The sequence below is a fragment of the Peromyscus eremicus genome, chromosome 16_21, assembly GCF_949786415.1.
Source record: "Peromyscus eremicus chromosome 16_21, PerEre_H2_v1, whole genome shotgun sequence".
Lineage (NCBI taxonomy): Eukaryota > Metazoa > Chordata > Mammalia > Rodentia > Cricetidae > Peromyscus > Peromyscus eremicus.
The window spans coordinates 48,140,834-48,160,207 of NC_081432.1; the positions used below are offsets into that span (position 1 = coordinate 48,140,834).

The 19,374-nt window shown below is 37.4% G+C and overlaps 1 protein-coding gene across 1 annotated transcript in view; it reads left to right on the forward strand.

Annotated features, from left to right (window-relative positions):
• Col19a1 (collagen type XIX alpha 1 chain) overlaps positions 1-19,374 on the forward strand; it is a 300,361-nt gene that overhangs the window by 97,122 nt on the left and 183,865 nt on the right. Inside the window, exons 9-10 of the mRNA XM_059281419.1 lie at positions 14,289-14,342; positions 16,146-16,181. Of these exons, the coding sequence (XP_059137402.1) occupies positions 14,289-14,342; positions 16,146-16,181 (90 nt within the window). The remainder of the gene's footprint in view (positions 1-14,288; positions 14,343-16,145; positions 16,182-19,374) is intronic.

The window sequence follows — 19,374 nt, forward strand, 5'->3', positions numbered from 1 at the left end:
TAACATAACTATAGAGATGACAAGCATAGGTGTCTATAAATCTATAAGTCTTATCTACCTAAATAACCTAAGGCCTAAGGCTTCATATAAACAAGGTAAACAGTCTATAAGCAAATGTACCATAAAAGGATGATGACTTTAATATTGTGACAATACACAAAAATATCTTTAACAGAGGTAAGAATGCATAGTGCAATATGCAATATGACAATAATCCTAAATATATATCAATATACAAAATTTCCTAAACAGAGGTAGAACATACATACAGTATGACAGATATAAATTTACATTTGTATCAATATACAAATATTTTAAATAAGAGTAGAAATATATGTATATTACAACAAATATAGTTCTGTATTTGTATCAATATAAAAATTATCTTAAACAGGAATAAATAAATAGTTTACATTTGTATCAACATATAAAAATCCATAACAGTGCAAATTATCTAAGGCTGCTTTTTACTAAATTTGTTTACTAGTATGTACAATAATCTACCATAATATCTTATACCTGCCCATTCCACTTTTTCTTTTCTTTTTTTTGTTTTGTTTTTGAGACACTTTTTATTTTCTTAAGGAGAATACTGAGTCTAATATTTTCTTCCACATCCAACCCTATAACCATCATCCATAACACTGAGAAACATGAAACCTTTGGAAGAAAGGGCATCATTTTGTTAGATGGTATCTCTGTTGGGTACTGTAAGATAGCTCAGATAGTTAAGTCTCAGTTAGACTAACTGTAGATTCTGTAGCAAGTCTCAGAGTAATGGATAAGATTGTCTGACATTCTGGCTAGAAGTGTAGTATGATGATGAGTGCCATGGCATCACTCTGGATTGGGTAGAGTTGTTGTTGAAGCCCCATCTTCCTTATGGAGACTTCAGAGATTGCCATCGGAAAAACTTATTTTTTACTGTGAAAAACTTGAACATTATTAATATATCAAAATGGAAAGTTTGGATTTAAAGATGACATGACATGTAAGAAAGGATTCCAAGAAATCAAGAGTAAGCATGGAGAGATTAGAATCTTGAAGACAATGGTCCCTTTTATTGGTTTCCTTCTGTCCCACATCAGAGGGCTCTTCTGATATGGGACTGAAGAATATCTCAACCTTTTATTTTAGTAATATGCTTGGGTTTAGAAAAGGAGTGAGCCAATTCCATCTCCAAAGCCAGCTTGGTTTATAATTGAATTGGAACCACAACTTTTCTAGATTGAAAGAGATAGTTGTTAGGCAGTGAGATTTTACCCTGTGTAGATTGGTACCAATAGATTATTTCTTTCTGATGTAGACATCAGAAGATGGGTATTTACATTATCCTGGAAAGACAAAAACAGAACCCTACCCCAACCTTTGATTGTTATTTTTTTTTTACAACTTGTAGAGATGTCACATTGGTGGATGATCTTTTACTTCTCCTCATCAAGGGGTTTCTCCTGTTCAAATCAAATTTTTATTAATTTTGTTGGTATACATAGCTTTTCTTCTTCTGCAGAAACAAAAGCAAAACCCCTTCCCTAACACAGGACATATTCAGGTTTACATTCTGAGGTCAACACATCTTTGAAATAAACCGGTTGGTTTAGCTCAGGAGTTTTGTCTCTCATCCAGTGTCTCTCCACAGCTGCTGTTCCTTTCTCATCAGCATTGAGAAAATTCAAGGTTAATAAAGCACTATGCAATCTCTTTCTAGGAGTCATTCTTACCTGTTGCTGTTTATTTAGCATATCCTTTAAAGTTTGATTGGATCCTTCTATGACTGCTTGGCCTGTGGGATTGTATGGTATACCTGTAACATGCTTTATATTATAATAATCAAAGAACTGTCTCATTTTATTGGAGATATATGCTGGGGCATTGTCTGTCTTAATTTGTACAGGTATTCCCATGATGGCCATAACTTGTAATAGGTGTGTAATCACAGAATCAGCCTTTTCAGAACTCATGGGAGTTGACCACTGAAATCCTGAATAGGTGTCTATGGTTTGGTGTACATACTTTAATCTTCCAAATTCTGCAAAATGAAACACATCCATCTTGTCACCATCACCATCACTGCCTCCACCATCCTCACCATCTCCACCACCACCCTCACCATCAGCATCAACATCCTCACCATCAGCAGCACCATCACCATCCTCACCATCACCATCATTACTGTCATCACAAACACTGTCATCTAACTTTGTACTTTTTTCCAGCTAGCACCAAGTTTTCAAATGTCCTTGTAAACATATATACTTTTAATAGGTACAGGGCTTAATTTTTTCATCTGTAAGAATCATCATTTTATTTTATTCTATTTTGGGATGATGGAAGCTGAACCCCAGATTTCACATAATTTAAGTTAGACATATAACACACCACAGAACTGAATCACTAGGCCCAGAATTATTTCAAACTCAAGACTGTGTTTGTTGTCAATTAAATGTTAAATGTTGCTGATGGTACCCATGGAATTCTATTTGGCTTCCTATACCACAAATTTCACTGCATCTTATTAACAACTGTCATATGTCTTAAAGGCAATGATTTATTTCTTAAGTAATAAATATTTTCTTTCTCTGCCAATGGACTATTTTTTAAAATTTATTTGTATGTTTCTGGGTGTTTTGCCTGCGTCTGTGTTTATGCAACACCTGTGTGTCTGGTACCTTTGGAGGCCAGAAAAGAATGTCAGATCCCCTGGGACTAGAATTACAGACAGTTGTGAGCTGCCATGTGGGTGCTAGGAACTGAACCTGGGTCCACTGGAAGAGCACCCAGTGCTCTCAACAGCCGAGTCATCTCTCCAGCCCTGTTAATAGTCCTCTTGTCATTTTTCTTCTGTGGCTTTTTGGATCTTTTGCCCACTCCATGAGTACCATCCCACAGTGCTACACTCACAACTTCTAAGCTTTTTGTCATACATAATATTCCCTGTCTACATCATCATTTTCAATGAAATGTTTTGTCATGATAGAACTCAATAAATTGAGATCACTTCAAATGTGTCTAGGATAATAGAGAAATAATTTTTTTGTTTGTTTGTGTTTTGAGACAGAGTTTGTCTGTGTAACAGCCCTGGCTGTCCTGGAACTCTCTTTGTAGACCTGGCTGGCCTTGAACTCACAGAGATCTGACTGCCTCTGCTTCCTGAGTATTAGGATTAAAGGCATGAGTCACCACTGCCCAGTTTGAAGAATGATTCTTAAAATTAGGTTTGTTCATATCTTTTGCATGATAGGTCCGGGGTACAGAAGGTATACAAACCATCACATACAAGTGGGCATCAGAGGACAGCTCAGGGAATCGATTCCCTCCCTCCCTCCATCATGTGGGTTCAAGAGATTGATCTCAGGGAGTCGGGCTTAGTGGCAAGTGCCCTTACCCTTTGAGCTTTCTCACTAGACAGTCAATTTTTAACTTTTTAAGGTATTAATCCAAAGAGCCACATGTAGCCAGTAGGCATTGCAAGTCTGGAGTAACTCCTCGCCTGATGTTTTAGCCTTAAAATCCTCACTACATTCTCGTTTCCACTCACTGTGAAAATTAGATTTGTGCATTTTATTGTTCCTGTGTGTATGTTATTATATACCAATGATTATTTATAGTTCATTTCATTAGATGCTAATAATCTTAGAATAAAGGGACTACACATATGTATTTCTATTTGTAGAGTATTTCACTCTTTAATTACTATTTCTTAAAACTGGGTGCTTAATTTAATATTTTTGCAAGTAAAAATAATAATGGTCATTGAAAACAATTTAGAAGGAATAGAAATAAAAAAGTCACAGTAGATATAGTACTACTATGTTTGTGTCTTACACACACAGATGCATACACACACACATACATTATACACACACACACAACCTACACTATATACACAACACATTATACAATACATACCCACACATACTATACACATGAACACACAATACATACACGCTCTACACACAACAAACATTATAAACATGCACACACTGTACACACAACACACTCTACACACAACAAACGCTATACACATGCACATAGATACTATATACATGCTATTAAATGTACTAACCACTTACACTATATCATACAACACAGACCCGTGGGGTCTTTTTATATGTATTTATTTTGAAGTCATTATTGCTAATACAGCTAATACATATTTATTGCTAGGAAATAGAAGCCGAAAACACTAATGTATAACCTGAAATGAAACTCTCATAATCACTAGAATGCATCAAGCATCCACTTTAATTGCTTTGGTGTGTTTTTTCCCCCACTATTATTCCCAAGACCTGTAGAAAGCTGATGTGCAGATAATTAGGTAAATGGATAATTAGAAAGATAACATTTTTAAGAAATTGAATTGTACTATAGGTTTACATGGTATGCCAGTAAATAACATCTTTCAGACAAACCCTGAACAAAGATGGGTGTTACTATTGTTATATATTATCCACCATGCTTTTCATGGCCATTTTGAACAACTGTGACTTCATCAGACTATATGCTGACTGCCAGTAGCATATATTATTAAGGGCGGGGCCAGCAAAGCCTCTTTGCCACCTGTTCCAGAATCCTGACTGGCTTGGTCTAGTGCAGGTCAGGTCTGCAGCAGGTTACTGCAGCTTCTCTGTGTTCATGAGTGTGATATCTGTCTTGTCCAGCAGACTTTCCACAGTACTCCTCCCCATCCTCCAACTCTTTCTGCTTCTTTCCCATAAACTTCCCTAAGGTTTGAGTGGGTATGAGGATGTAATAAAGATGTCCCAACTGGGGATGAACACTCTCTTTAAAAAAAAAAACATATTAGTTAATATGTACTCATTGGCTTTTTTTCAATTTGTTCATTGATCATAACATAAAATCATAACATGACTTTAGTGGCTGCACCATAGTCCATTCATCCATGTGCAGTAATTTATTGCATCATTTCTTGTTCTTGAGCACATGGAATGTCTCTTGTAAATACCACTGCATTTACTATAAGGTGCCTTAAGCTTCTCATCTGACTATTTCCTTAGGATACATCTTAAAGAAAAATCACAGGGCCAGGTGGAAGGAACTGATTTAAGATCCTTGATACATATTGCCAAATTGCCCTCTGGAAAGTTATTCCTTGCTTATAGAAGGAAAGAAATAATCCCTGTTCAAATTCTCCTCTAATCATTTTTTATGCAGCATTCCTTTGAACCTTTGAACTTCTTTGGTTTCAGGGCTCAGATCTGTTTATTTTTCAAATACACATTTCTTTCAGTGGATTAACAAATTAATCACTTTGTTTCATATATATCCAAACAGAATAAAGCTCTTGTTTTTCCTTAGTAAAGGGTTTGAAATACAACATTTTTTTTCTTGTATAAATTATTTCTTTCTAGAGTAAACCAGGGCCAAAGGTGACACTGGTCTGGCTGGCCCTAATGGATAAGGTATAAGCCTAATTCTCTTTTTAATAATGTTCTGTTTATATTTTAACACTGAAATATTCTATCTAACGCAATTAGAGTTGGCTCTCATTTGCCAGAACCAGCCCTGGTCGAACAAAATGAAGGATGAAGGTGGGTTTTTACACAACATAACTTGCAATAGTGTTTTTAGCTTCGTGAGAGGCTCCCTCAGGCTTCCTCGTCCCATGCACGTCCTTACCCACACCAATCCTTTCTTCATCTTTATTTCCCGCTTGATTTTTTTTAAAGTCTTGTTTTTCACTGTCATTTTCTTCCTGCATATGTTCATAAGTGATCTTAGTTCTCAGCCAGTGTTCACAGTACACATCACCAATGTCTCCCTCTAGGGAAAGGTTGCATTTGGAGGAGGGTATTTATGTAAACGGGAGAAAAAAGAAAAAGGGAAGCTGTGTGCTAGGAGTATACACTCTTCCAGGAAACAATGACTTTTACCACCCCATGCAAGAGTTCTTCAAGCTAAAGTATACTCATGCCTTTGACACCTTTGAATCCAATTCATACCCTTCACTTTTCCTGGAGAGTTGTTGCCGCTCCTTCCAGAATGTTACCACAGATCTTAGAACGAAATTTGAACAATAGCTTATTTTTTTGTTGTTGTTTCTTTTGAAATGTCTGTTGAAATGCAGATTGTACTAAGATCTCAGAAAGTGACAACTATTTTCCTCAGTGTCTGTTCTCATTCACATATACACCATTTAAATGGTTTAAAGGGCCACATTACCTGCCTCTATGGGTTAAGAATAAGGAAACACTATCCAAGGCTCTGTTCAGTTCCATAACGCCTGGAAGCCTTTGAAATCCCTGCCATGCATAGTGACATTATGAAATCCATCTTGTGTTCGGCAGACCTTCACAGCAGGAAGGAAGGCTGATGACCAATCTTTTGGGACTGTGGAGAAAGTAATTGAATTCCTGAGAGACTTGCTTCCAAAAGAGTAACGCCCCAGGAGTTCCCCTGGGCACAAGTTTCTGATTTAGTTCCTTGCTTACTTTCTAAGAATCTCCACTCACATCTTTACTGTGAAACTCCTCCTTGTTGGTCCTCACCTTCGTAGTAACTTTCCTCTACTGTGTTAGATGCTAGCACCAGTGGCTTCCAGCTGGGAAGTCTGTATCTACCCCCATTGCCTTCCCTTGCTATATCAGGACATTGACCCGCGTGTTTATATGCAGCACCTGACCCACCTTGATATCACTGTAGTATGATGGTGCCTAGTGCAGTGGTAAGAGTTCTAGAGAAGAAGCCAAGGCCCAGTTTTTACCCTAGCTATACCCTTCACAAGTCACTTCTCAGTCTGCTAAGTGCCACACTTAACATAGGTTACCAAAGTCCCCTCTGCTAAAGTATCCTCTGGTTTTATACAACGATGATTAAGATCACAGGCATGGAAAGCATCATGAGATTTTAAAGCACTCATTTTTGTTTGTGAACCCCTCCTGCCTCATAAAAGGCACCTCGGAGGAGGCAGATCCAGAACACACTGAGAACCAGAGCATAGAAAGCACTGCATTATCAGGGTTTGTTTCCTTTCTCATTGCCATGGCCAACACCCGGCAAGAAGCAACTGAAGGAAGGAAGCATTTGTTTCAGCTCAGCTTGAGGGTCCAGTCAAACAGTTAAAGGGGAGTCACCGTGGGAGGAACAGGAGATAGATAGCTAGTCACACTAAATCCGGAGTCGGGAAATAGAGAAAAAAGGAAGATGGTGTTCAGCTCTATTTCTCCCTCTTAATCAACCCAGGAATCTGGACCATGGATGGCACCACCCATACTTAGGTCTTCCCACCTCATTTAACCCAAGCTAGAAACATCCTCGTAGACATTCCCAAAGATAAGACTCCTGGGTGAATCTAGAACCCGTGAAGGTGTCAAAACTTATCCTTCCTATATGTCCCACCTTATGTTCTAGGAAGTTTCATTTAAGAGGTTCTAAGATAGATACAACTTGGATCTTTGCCTAGTTTTCTGTCTATTCTATAGTACTATCAAGGAAGCAAAGGTGTGTTATATTACCGATCCCTTACTGGGTGCTTGGGGTAAGTTTTCAGCTGCTGTTTGCAGAATCTTACTTTTTTAGAAACTTTGTCACTGTGTTATGCAGCCTAGTGTGTAAGTAATTAAAGACCAACCTAGGACAATGATAAAAGAGAAGATGTTGGAGGGACCACTGCAGATGTCTCACACATCTGGAGCTTGGTCCTTGAATAGAGGGAAAACTCAAACATATCCGCTTTATCATTGCTAATGATAAATCAATTACCTGTGAGAAATATGAGAGTCTCAAAAGAGAAAACACTACACTATTGAAAAGGATAGCCAAACTCCCTCTGTACAATATTTCTGAGGTAAAGGAGTGAGCCAGTGCTCTCTAGAAGTTCCCAGAGACAGTGGTTGGAGCTGAAATAGATACAGCATTTTTTCACACATTTTAATAAAACTGGAATTTAGAGATTCAGAATGCCCCTCATGTTTTCGGGAGGCAAAATGATTAGGGTTTTAGATTTGTTGATATACCCAGACATTTGAATATCTGTATAAATGATCTGGTAGCCACAGAAAGTGTCCCAAACTTGAATAAGGCCAGACCTGTGGACAGCGCACTTGTGGGGACCTTTTCTTCTACATGGGATGATCCTGCAGGAGTCAAGCTCCCGCGCCAACAAGAACAATTCTATTTTTTTCATGCCTTAATTCCTTGACTATTAAGCATGCCTTCAAACATGAAAAAGCACATTAATTTGCTTTCTTGGTTACTTAGTTGATATGTAGATGGTGTTTTCCTCCCTTGATTTTCCCAAAGATATTTAGGAGTCATGAGCAAGAAATAGTAAGTAATGAGTCTGTGTTCTTCTTTAGTCTCCTTAGTTCTGAAGAGTCAAGTGCTGTTAGGACATTGCCAGCTGTGCCCGTGGTAACATTGTTTTCATAAACTATTTTTATTAGAAATTTGAAATGTAATCTTGTAGATGTAACAGTCTTATTAAATAAGAAACACAGAGCCAAATGCAGAGTTAAAAGCCCAAGAGGTCAGAATAGTAGCTAAGAGCTGATACTAAAACCCTTTTCTTACCCTTTGCTGCCGCTATCGTCCTTCCCCTCAGAAAGAGACCTCCTACTTCCTGTGTATCTGTCTTTTTATTGACTTTCTGTTCTGCCTTCTCATTGGTTGTAAACACAACCACATGACCTCCTCATCACTGCCTGTCTATACAGACCTCCAGGTCTTCTATGGTTGGTATTGAGTTTAAAGGCGCATGTCTCCATGCTGGCTGTGTCCTTGAACACACAGAGATCTGTCTGTCATGAGATTGGGATTAAAGGTGTGTGCCATTACCGCTCAGCTTCTGCTATGGCTTGCTATTAGCTCTGGCCCCCAGGCAACTTTATTTATTAACATACAAATAAAATCACATTTCAGTACAAATAAAATATCACCATATAATCTTCTGTCAGCATTATGGGCTGGCTAGATCAGGGCATTACAGCAAGTTATTTTCTGAAGAAAAAAAAGTAGCTTGAGAAAATTAATTTTATTTTATAAAACAGTAAAATCGTACTTCAATTCTGATTGCTCAACTAAAAGGTCTCAATTTCCCACTAAATCACTCCATACACCATTGCCTGTTCTTTTATTCTGAACTCCTGACTCCAAACCAAAGTGTTTCAGCACTTGTGACAATTCATGCTGACCTTGTAATTGCAGGCATTTACAGTGTTTTATTTTATTTTTTTTGAGACAGGGTTTCTCTGTGTAGTTTTGGTGCCTGTCCTGGATGTCGCTCTGTAGATCAGGCTGGCCTCGAACTCACAGAGATCTGCCTGGCTCTGCCTCCCGAGTGCTGGGATTAAAGGCGTGTGCCACCACCGTCCAGCCTGTGCAGTATTTTAATGGTGTTTTTAAACTCACTAGAGTTAAGTCCCTATAGGGATTATAACTTCCAGAATACTCAGTTAGAATGCAAGTGTGAAAATTCATTACACCAATTTACCACCTTCTAAACTACTTTCTACATTATAGTCAATTGTAATGATTCAATGGTTCCACTAAATAATTCAAACAGCATGGTTTTGATGGTTTTTGCTGTTGTATATTAGAATTTAGTTTGATGTGATGTATTCTAAAATATATTTTTCTGTGCCAGCTTTCTCACAAAATAGCTAGCCTACTTAGTTTAGAAGGAAGTACACTGTAGTCCATTCTTTCTCAGCTGGGTTCTGTGGGATTTAGGACAAGGCAATTCTCTGCCATGTGAGATTGTCTTTATTTATATGCTTTTGCATATATACATACAGTAACTAAAAAAAAAAGCCATGAATTCAAAGGAAAGCAAGGAGAGGTATGTGGGAGGGTTTGGAGGGAGGAAAAGGCACAGCAAAATGTAATTATATCATAATCTCAAAAAAAAAAAGAAAGAAAAGCAGAATATATTGTGTCTTTGAGGATTCTCAAGAGATATTAAATAGCCTTTATTCATTAGGATGAAAAAATTCTGCATATTTGTGTGCACATGTGCAAATGTGTATGTGTGTGTGTGTGTGTGTGTGTGTGTGTGTGTGTGTGTGTGAACTTTGGGTTAAATGCCAAAGTACTAATAAACATATTTCCATTGCAGTTTAACTGATATACACTAAGCAATATAGAAATTATAAGATTTTTAAATTTCTACAATTTACTCTTCAAAACAAAAGATCTTGTTGTAACATATAATTAAGTGATTCTGACTGTGACCTAGCATGGAATGTATTCAATTAATAGTGTCTTAGACCAAACTTGAGAGGGAGTGCTTATAAATGTGTTATTGTGAGCATTAAAGCCAGGCTGTCTACTTCAAATCCCAGCTCTTCCAGTAACTACATGTCACACTACTCTATGTATCCTCTCAGTTTCTTTATTTACTCATGGGATGATAAGATTATTAGTACTTACAGGTGTCCTGAGAGGATCAAAGACATTATCATGTGCACAGTGTTAGAACAGTGCTCAACATACAGCAAAAACTATGTAATTATCCTCTATTAAAAACATTGAAATGTGACATATTTAGCTTTAATAGATACCTCTTTTGCTAATTTGTTTTCATGCGGCTATACAATCTCAGAAAAGTAGGTTTCAGTCATTGAGTTTAGTCTTCTCTACACACTCGTTTTGATCTTTGAAACATCCAGGATCAAAACTACCATATCCAACATTTCTAAAATAATCAGCAAAATCTCCTTCCTTATACCAGTGCATGCTGCACTACTAATTATACAAACCCTGAGATCATAAAACTAGAGATATCACCTGCTGGCAGATGCTGCCATTGCTAGAAAATAAGATTTGATCAGTAGATGGGACAAGGAATTAATTAATAGCTTAAATTTGTAAACAAATAATATTATTTTATACCATCTGATATTTAAAGATGCTATATCACATGAGCAGTATATTTTCCAATAAAAATCCTGCAGTCCACTTGCTTTATATAATACTCTCCCTCAGCCTTCATTTTTCCTGTAGAGAAAACTCCCCATCTTCACATTACATGCAGATACAACTACCATGCTTCAAGGAATCCCTATGTATAATAGTATTACTGAAATCCTTAATAATAGATAGCCATGCATGTCTTAAGCTAAGAATCTGTTTCATTTGGTGTTTTATGCTTTTTAATTTAAAGTTTTTATAGATTAAAAAACTTCCCTAGGTGAATACTGTGCTTACATCATTTCTATTTCACCCTTACATCTCCCCCACCACTCCCTCTCATGTTGATGACCTCATCTGCAATTTTCTTCATTGTACACATATCCCACACACAGAGGACCTACTCAGCCCATTTTGTGATGTTCGTATGTAAATGTGTTTAGAGTTGACCACATTTTAAGGATTGGATAAATTATCAGTGGGCTCATCCCTAGGGGAAGAAGAAGGATTTTTCCTCTCTTGCAGTCTTTGATTGCCTGTAGCTCTTCATCTAGAGACGAGGCCTTGTGAAATTTCCCTTATCTGCACCGTCAATACATGGTGTCATTATGCAGGTCTTGTTTAGGCAACCATATGGTCGAAGTTTCCTGGTTGCAGCATCTCTCCTATCTAGAAGGCACAGCTCAGCTGTTAAAGGTTAATGCTCACATTTCTAAACGTGTTTTATACTTTCGTACTGTCTTTCTTTCCCCCTCTGGCACTCAGTAATGTTGATAGCAACATCAGCATGACAGGAGGAGAAAAATCGTAGTTGCAAAAAGCATTACTGAGCTGCTTTTCAGAGCCTGTCACAAAGCCATAGCTTTAACATCACAGTACTTTGTCACAAGGGACATGAGTTTCATGGGTCTACTTCCACGGCCATAGCTGTAGAAACTTGATGAATACAGTACTTCTCAACTGCATCTTATTCTCTATGACTTAAAGCACAGTTGTTACATTATCTGTCAACCTGAGTGTGAAACAGAACAAAAAGCACTGTTCATTATCCTTACTTGTCCTGAAAATCATAAATAACCTTTGTTAAGTACCAGCCCTCTACTAACTGTTCTTACCACTACGATTGTGAGCATCTCTTCAAAATTACTATTGCTTATACCTACTTTATGTAGTTGCACTAACTATTTAGGATTATGCAATAAACATGAAAAGAACAGTTTTTAAGTCACAGTCACCAGGAAGACTTTTTATTCAAGACAGCTGTAACAGAGGATTGCAATAAGGGAAGGGGGTCAGCCTCATCTCCAGATACAATAAGGTCATGGTTTGAGTTGTAGACAGCAGCATAAAAGGGGCACTGTGTGGGGGAAGTTACTAAAAGGAAACATCAAGTATGGCACAGTTCTGATCTAAAAGAATTCTTACTAAAGCCAGACAAGAACAAGATGTCAAAGTAGGGAGATGAAGAACAGATGAGAAGAAGTGGGGGGGGGGGGGCGATTATAATCTAACTCAGCAAGTTTTTAAAAAAGAATAACCAGGTTGAGCAAGCCAATGACAGGAAAGGGGCATGGTCCAGACTTAGGAAGAGTGCTCAGAGGATCCTGAGTAAAGTTAGGTCATGGGCATTACCTTTGTAACCTTCTCTTGGGTCTGATCTCCAAAGTGGTGTAGAAATACAGGGAAAGCTACAAACTCAAGACAAAAGTAAATATGTTACATTTTCTATTAGGCACATTGAGAAAGGAAAAAGAAACAGGCAAAATTACTTTTGATAATGTACTATACTTGATCCATTATTGGCAATTTTATCACTTCTATGAAGAGTATAAAGAAGTATCAACGAAATATCTAACATTATTTTATTATAGTACCTATCCTAATCTGAACTGCTCAGTAGTAAAGAACTTGATGGCATGAGCAAGGCTCTGGGCTCAGTCCTCATCACTGAGAAAAGTGGGGTGGAAGGAGAACATCAGCCAATGTACAGCTATTATATCAGACGGTGTGGGTCCAAAGTCTAGGACAGTGAGTGACCACAAGGTACCTGGGAAAGGCTTATTGGATAAATGAATGGTAGAAATCCACTCACAGAAATGGCAGTTGTCTCCCCCTAAGTGGTTAAGATGTTCTTTTGCCAGGTTTTACTCTCAAGTGTCTACTGTTTTGGGAAGGGATAGATGGATATTCCAAATAATAGTAGAATAGTACACTTCAAATATGTTTATTAAACACTAAAATAATGATTAAAATATATTAAGGTATTTGTTCATTTCAAAGTTGGTTGTTTTTGTTTTGTTTTGGATTTGGGTTTTTATTTTTATTTTATTTATTTAATTGCAATATTGAATTATTTGCAAAATGAAAGCTCTGGTCTTTGTCCTCTTTTGTTGTTGTTAATGTCTAAAGTGGTTTTCACATTCTCTGTGCAACAAAATTGTTTTATCTAATTTTTTCCCTTGGATTCTATATTGAATACCTACCTGTGCATTATTTACTCACTACAAAAGACCAGGGTAGTGATAGCTAGATTCCTCAGCTAGGAACAATAAGATGTTTTGACTTACATTGTGTGTAATATCACTCCCGAATGCTTCTATTTTCCATTATCCTTTCTCCCTCAATTAATGTGTTAAAAATGAAGGCAGATGTCTTTCCTATTTGCCACCCAGTTAGGATATGTCCATCCGACTTGCCTTCTGTTTCCACTGTGAACACATTCAACTATAAAATTGATGTGGCCTTCACCAACTAACCTCTAAAACACCCAAGAGTCCAAAGGATTTGTGAAAATATTTATCTGACAATCTCTCTACATCTCATGTAGCTCCATTTGATGGCTTTGTAGATCCAAGTTCAAAAAAGGAAAGGAATTAGAAAACTGAAACACACTTTCAAATGGGCAGTATGCTACATTTTTGTTCCTGCCTGGTGAGTGACAGGAAAAGAACGCAGCTTCTATAGCCCTCCTCCCAATAATTAAATTTCTTGATAGAGACATGAACATGTTTTGATGTAACTCATGAATTCTTTGGCAAGCTTTATAAAGACTAAATCAATGCTAAATCAGAGGTATTTACAACATCCACAAATTTAATCCAAAGAGGATACTTAAAAGCTCATATAGATCTAAATGATGTTCCCCCAGATGGTGAATTAATGTAATTTTAGCAGGAAGCAAAGTTGCACAAATATGCAATATTGAGTCCTTGCACTGGTTTAATGTATCTGAAGCCACCGCAGCACAGATGTTGCTTATCATATTGGTGCCAGTTGCCTTTCTCTCTCTGCACTACAAAGGGAAGAATGGGATTTGGGAGTTCAGGAAAACATGATTCATTTTCTTACTAATAATTTGTCAGTAATTGAAGCTTTTGGTGACTCTTATATAGAATTGATTTTCGTTATGTTCTTTTCAGGGTTTGAAAGGTGACTTGGGTCCTCGAGGTCCACCTGGTCCAAAAGGAGAGAAGGTACTGTATGTACCCCCAGAGTGTCCCAACCTTATTTTAAGATTCCCCCCAAAACTGAGTGACTTCTTATAGATCCCATCCAGTTGCACAAACATCCTGAGATGAATGAAAGGCTGTTATATGAAAAGCCTCTGCGTGAGGAAAGCCTTTTGGTTGCTTTAGTGTGAGAGACTGGGTGTGCCATCACTAGTTGACGTTAACACATGTGTAAAACCTCCAGTTTCTCACCTTTACTCGACAGCATGAGGTGTTCCAACACCACATTAGCAAAGGTGTCCTATGTCAGGAAACTCAGCCAACAACACCAAGCTGTCACCTTAATAATCAAGCAGGTGGCTTCGGAAGGAAGGGAGTGAACTTCATACTTCAGCTTTAGATTAAATGCTCCATTTCTTGTGTACCATTTTATAACAGCATTTTGGCAGTGACCTTTCAGTGAGAGCTAACAAATATTAAAGGTAAGGGTTGTGTTGAGTAGGGTAATTAAGCAATTCTGATTCCATGGGAGTTGTACATGTCTGCATTTTATTTTATGGTCAGCAGATGCAGAATTCCTTGTCCATCTTAAAATATTTATCTCTGAGTTAGAGATGATCTCACAGAGCAATCCTTGGGGACTGATTTTAGTTCCTTAACAACTGTTACTTTAGTGCAGCTGTCCCCCAAATAATGAATATACAATGCTATGTCTTAAAACTTGAGATAACTAAGTTTAATGAGAAAAAGAGAAAATCCTAGATATACTTGACATGACAGTCCCACGGCACACAGGAACATGGACTCCATAATGTTCAAGGCAACAAAAACCACAGCAAGGACACTCAGTCCTAATGACAGAGTTCTCACTAAATGAGTAGAGAGCACCTAGACAGTAGAACACAGAAGTGACACATCATGAACTCGTGGATACTTTTTCAATGACTTTTTGTTTTTAAACAGGGTCTCACTGTGGAACCCTGGTTGGCATGGAACTTGCTATGTCAATTAGACTGGCCTTAAAAATCATTGATAACCTCTGCCTTCCCAGTGCTGGGATTTAAAGTGTACACCACGACCGCCACAGCCAGCATTGTCGAAGACTTTTTCATAGTCAGTACACACGCCTGGAAACCTGCATTCACACAGGTCAACAAAGCAATTCTAGCACTGGAAGATACACAGATGGAGGAAAAGCCTTTGAACGCTGAAGGCAGAAGTGAGGCCCATTCAGCAGAGCCTAGGAGAGGTGGTGGGAACCATTCTTTGCAGCTGGAAGGCACGGAGTGGGGTGGGGTGGGACCCACTTATTATTTCTGCTGATGCTCATACTAACTTTGTCAGATAAATTATCTGTCTCTATGACGCTTCCCAGCTGCTCCGTTGGCAAGTAACCATATTTGGAAAGACAATTTTTTTTTTCTAATTTTGGATTTGTAGTCAAAAGAATAGAAAATTAGATTATTTTAGTTTTTCAAAACACGTTTTGCTACCACAGAAAGCACAAGGGCACACGAGGCAATTTTTATATCATAAGCCCTAAAGGGAACATAATGAAGCTCTCATTGTGCAGAAAATTTTTCAAGGAAAATTCTATTTTTATGTCAATTCAGATTATGAATTTTGTGGTAGGGAAATGGGGGGTGGATCTGGGAAGAATTGGGGTGTGGGGGAAAAATATGATCAAAATACAGCATATGGAATTCTCAAAGAATAAATAAAACTATAAAAAGATTTATCTGTATATATTGCTTCTTCCCAGAAACCTTTAAATAATGTGCAGAAAGGTGCTGTTGGTAATTGCAACTTTTCTTTCACCTATTTTAGGGTGATATGGGACCTCCTGGGCCACCAGCCTCAACTGTAAGTATTCTTAAAGCAAAAAAAAAAAAATTTAAATATTCTGTTTTCTATTCATACTAGCAATACAATTTAAGCCATGTAGTATTATGGAATTGATGGTGATATCTGAATATGCCTAGCGAACCTTCTCATTTTAAAGATGGATTCCTGCCCTGAGCAGTGAAGCACTTGACCCAAGGTCTTAAGTTAATGTCTTAGAGGAGTCTGTAATCAGTATCTACCGCAAACCATTTTCTACATCCTTCCCATGGTTAATAACCATGCCCCTGTGTTTGATTACACATTATTTTGTAATAAAATATATATTATGAGTAAAAGGAAGTAGAAAGTTCTACTTAGCCTAAAAATTATAAAAGTGACACTAGATATAACCATCCAGTAGGAAAAACAGCTAGCTCTTTTCTTCCCTTTCCTTTTATTCTCTTTCTTTCTTTCTTTCTTTCTTTCTTTCTTTCTTTCTTTCTTTCTTTCTTTCTCTTTCTTTCATTCCTCCCTCCCTCCTCTCTCTCTCTCTCTCTCTCTCTCTCTCTCTCTCTCTCTCTCTCTCTCTCTCTCTCCTTCCCCTCTTCCTTCCTTTCTTTCTTTTTTAACATGGTCTCGCTACTGAGCATGACTAGCTCACCCAGAACTCAGAACTCACTATGTTGACAAGGCTGGCTTTGAACTCATAGAGACCCACCTGCCTCTGCCTGCTGAGTGCTATGCTTAAAGGTGTGTCCCATCAAGTCCAGCCAAGAGCTGCACTTTCGCACTGATGGTTACTTTGCCCCAAAGCCTGCCAGAGGCTATTGCTAATTCCCATGAGTTATTTGTAAGATATGCAAATGAGAAAATGGCAACAGAGTCATGAGAAAATCTAATAATGTGCACATGATAAGATAGTTGCCAATTAAATATTTTATCATTTCTTAATCACGTAAACATAAATATATGGTATATTCCCATGTAGATACAATGTATTACTGCAGATTTTCTGCATAGAGCATAAAGATTCTTGTTTAACTTAAGAAAGACTCTAAGCTTAAAGGAAAATAAGCAAGGATTTTTTTAAAGATCAAGTATAGCCTGATGTCTGTCAGATTTCATGTTGATATTATGAATTACATAAATTAAGCATGAAGTCACTAATATTCAAACTCCCATGATGATGCTAGAAGGCCAGGGTTAAGGATGTCTCCCAGTACTCTGAATGGAACTTTGCTATCTGTAGAGCACAGGAATTTGAAAGGGTTTGATTTTATACATGTATATTTTTCTTAGAAGTTGAATACCCCAAATGGAATGATAGTAATGTCTTGCTCACATTTTCCAACTGGCATTTAAAGAAAAACTATTTCTTGGTGTACAGGAAACTCAAGAAGCCAAAAAGGTCTGACTTAAGAATAGCCAAATTCTTTAAGGTTCTTCTTTTCAAAGTTGAATAAAACGTTTTTGAAAGAAACTTTTACCGTTATACCTTCCATTTTATACATTTTGCAACTAAAATTTTATTTGGCATCATTTAGAGTTAGGCTTGCTTATCTTGTGCAAGGCACATGACTTTTTCTTCAGTTAAGTTATATGTCCAAGTACTTCCCTTAGTTATTTGATTCCCTAGCCATTTTCAACTTATGTTTGAGGGCTGAATTGTGACCTTTGTTTATCATTTCACTTGAGATGGAATGTCAGACCCTCAGGCAGGAAATTGTATAGGACTCTACATTGTGCATGTTTCATAGTAGCTGATTCCTTTCGGCTAAGGAACACCCTATGGTGGTCTCTGCCATTCATCTAAGATGCACTTTAAAGAAACAAAGTCAAGATATTTTTGCTTTGTGGTGTCTAAAGATATGGCAAATCCAAATCCCAATGAAAAGTGTTGCATTTTATAAAATGAAATAATGTTATGTGGGTATTACTATTTGATGTATTTGCCGTTAATTTGTTTCCTTAAAAGACAATCAACCATCATCTATAAATAGGGGTGAATTGAGGTTAGTATCAACCTGAATACTCTAAATATTTAATTTATTTTATAATGCAGGTTAATATTTTATTAATTGAAGTAACTGATATCAGTCTTCCGGGAAGCCAAAATGACTAACTGCTCTATAATATACTAAACAAGACAATGTCATATCAGTTCATCCATAGTAGTTCTTAAAACCAGTTGCCCACTAAAATCCACTGGAAAGTTTTAGAAAATACCAATATTGGGCCTCCATCACCCCAAATTCTAATTTAATTGGTCTAATGTGGGACCAGCACATTTTTTTAAAAGTCCCATAAGTAGAGCTAAATATGAAGTTGGAGTGGAAAACCATTGTTTATGGAAACTGTAGTGAAATAACCTTCCTTCCTGCCTAGAAAATTTTCAGAATGTTGAAGTACTCTGGCTTTGAAATCAGACTTAATGCACAGCAATAAAGAAATATCTCCATCTTGGGGAGGCATACTGGTAAAAATCAAGATAGAAAATGGCTTGGTTAAGTAGAGGGGTTAGGGCTAGGAATGCCTTTCAAGTACAGCTTTAATCCAACTGTTCAAGTATTCCTCCAGGGCTAGATGCCTTAATGCTTCTCAAAATTTAAAGTGCAAAGGAGCCACCCAGGGAATCTTCTTCAAGTGCATAGTTTTATTCTGTAAGTGTGAGGTTGAGAATAGAAATTATACATTCTCAGTAGGTACCTACTTGAAAGCTGATGGCACTCCTGGTTCATGGCTCAAACAAGGCTTAACACTCTTTCTAGCTCACTGCCTTATTTCATAGGTCAATGGTTCCCATCTTTGCTTCATATTCAAATCACCACAAGCACTTTTAAAACTTATTTGACTTTAAGGCTGTAGTCTATGTCAGTGATGTCAGAACTTCTTGGAAACAAACATCTATGCAGTCACAGTTTAAATTTTCCTAAGGCAACTTCTACATGGTGAGACCCACGGTCTTGAAAGCACACCTAATGATTTCTGCAGCTTCCTCTTGAAATTCTTGAGTGAACATTTTGGAGTTACTCATTAGTCAGTATTTGAATCAGAAATACCCAACATGATTACTTTTGGGACTTCTGAGAGAGACTAGATGCTTCAGTAATACCTAATATTTGGTTCCTGATTTCTTCATTGTGAAGGATGCACTTCAACCTACACATTAGCAACCTACCAGCAAGTCCAACCGTGACTTTTCCTTTTCCTAAGCAAGTTCACAATCATTGAC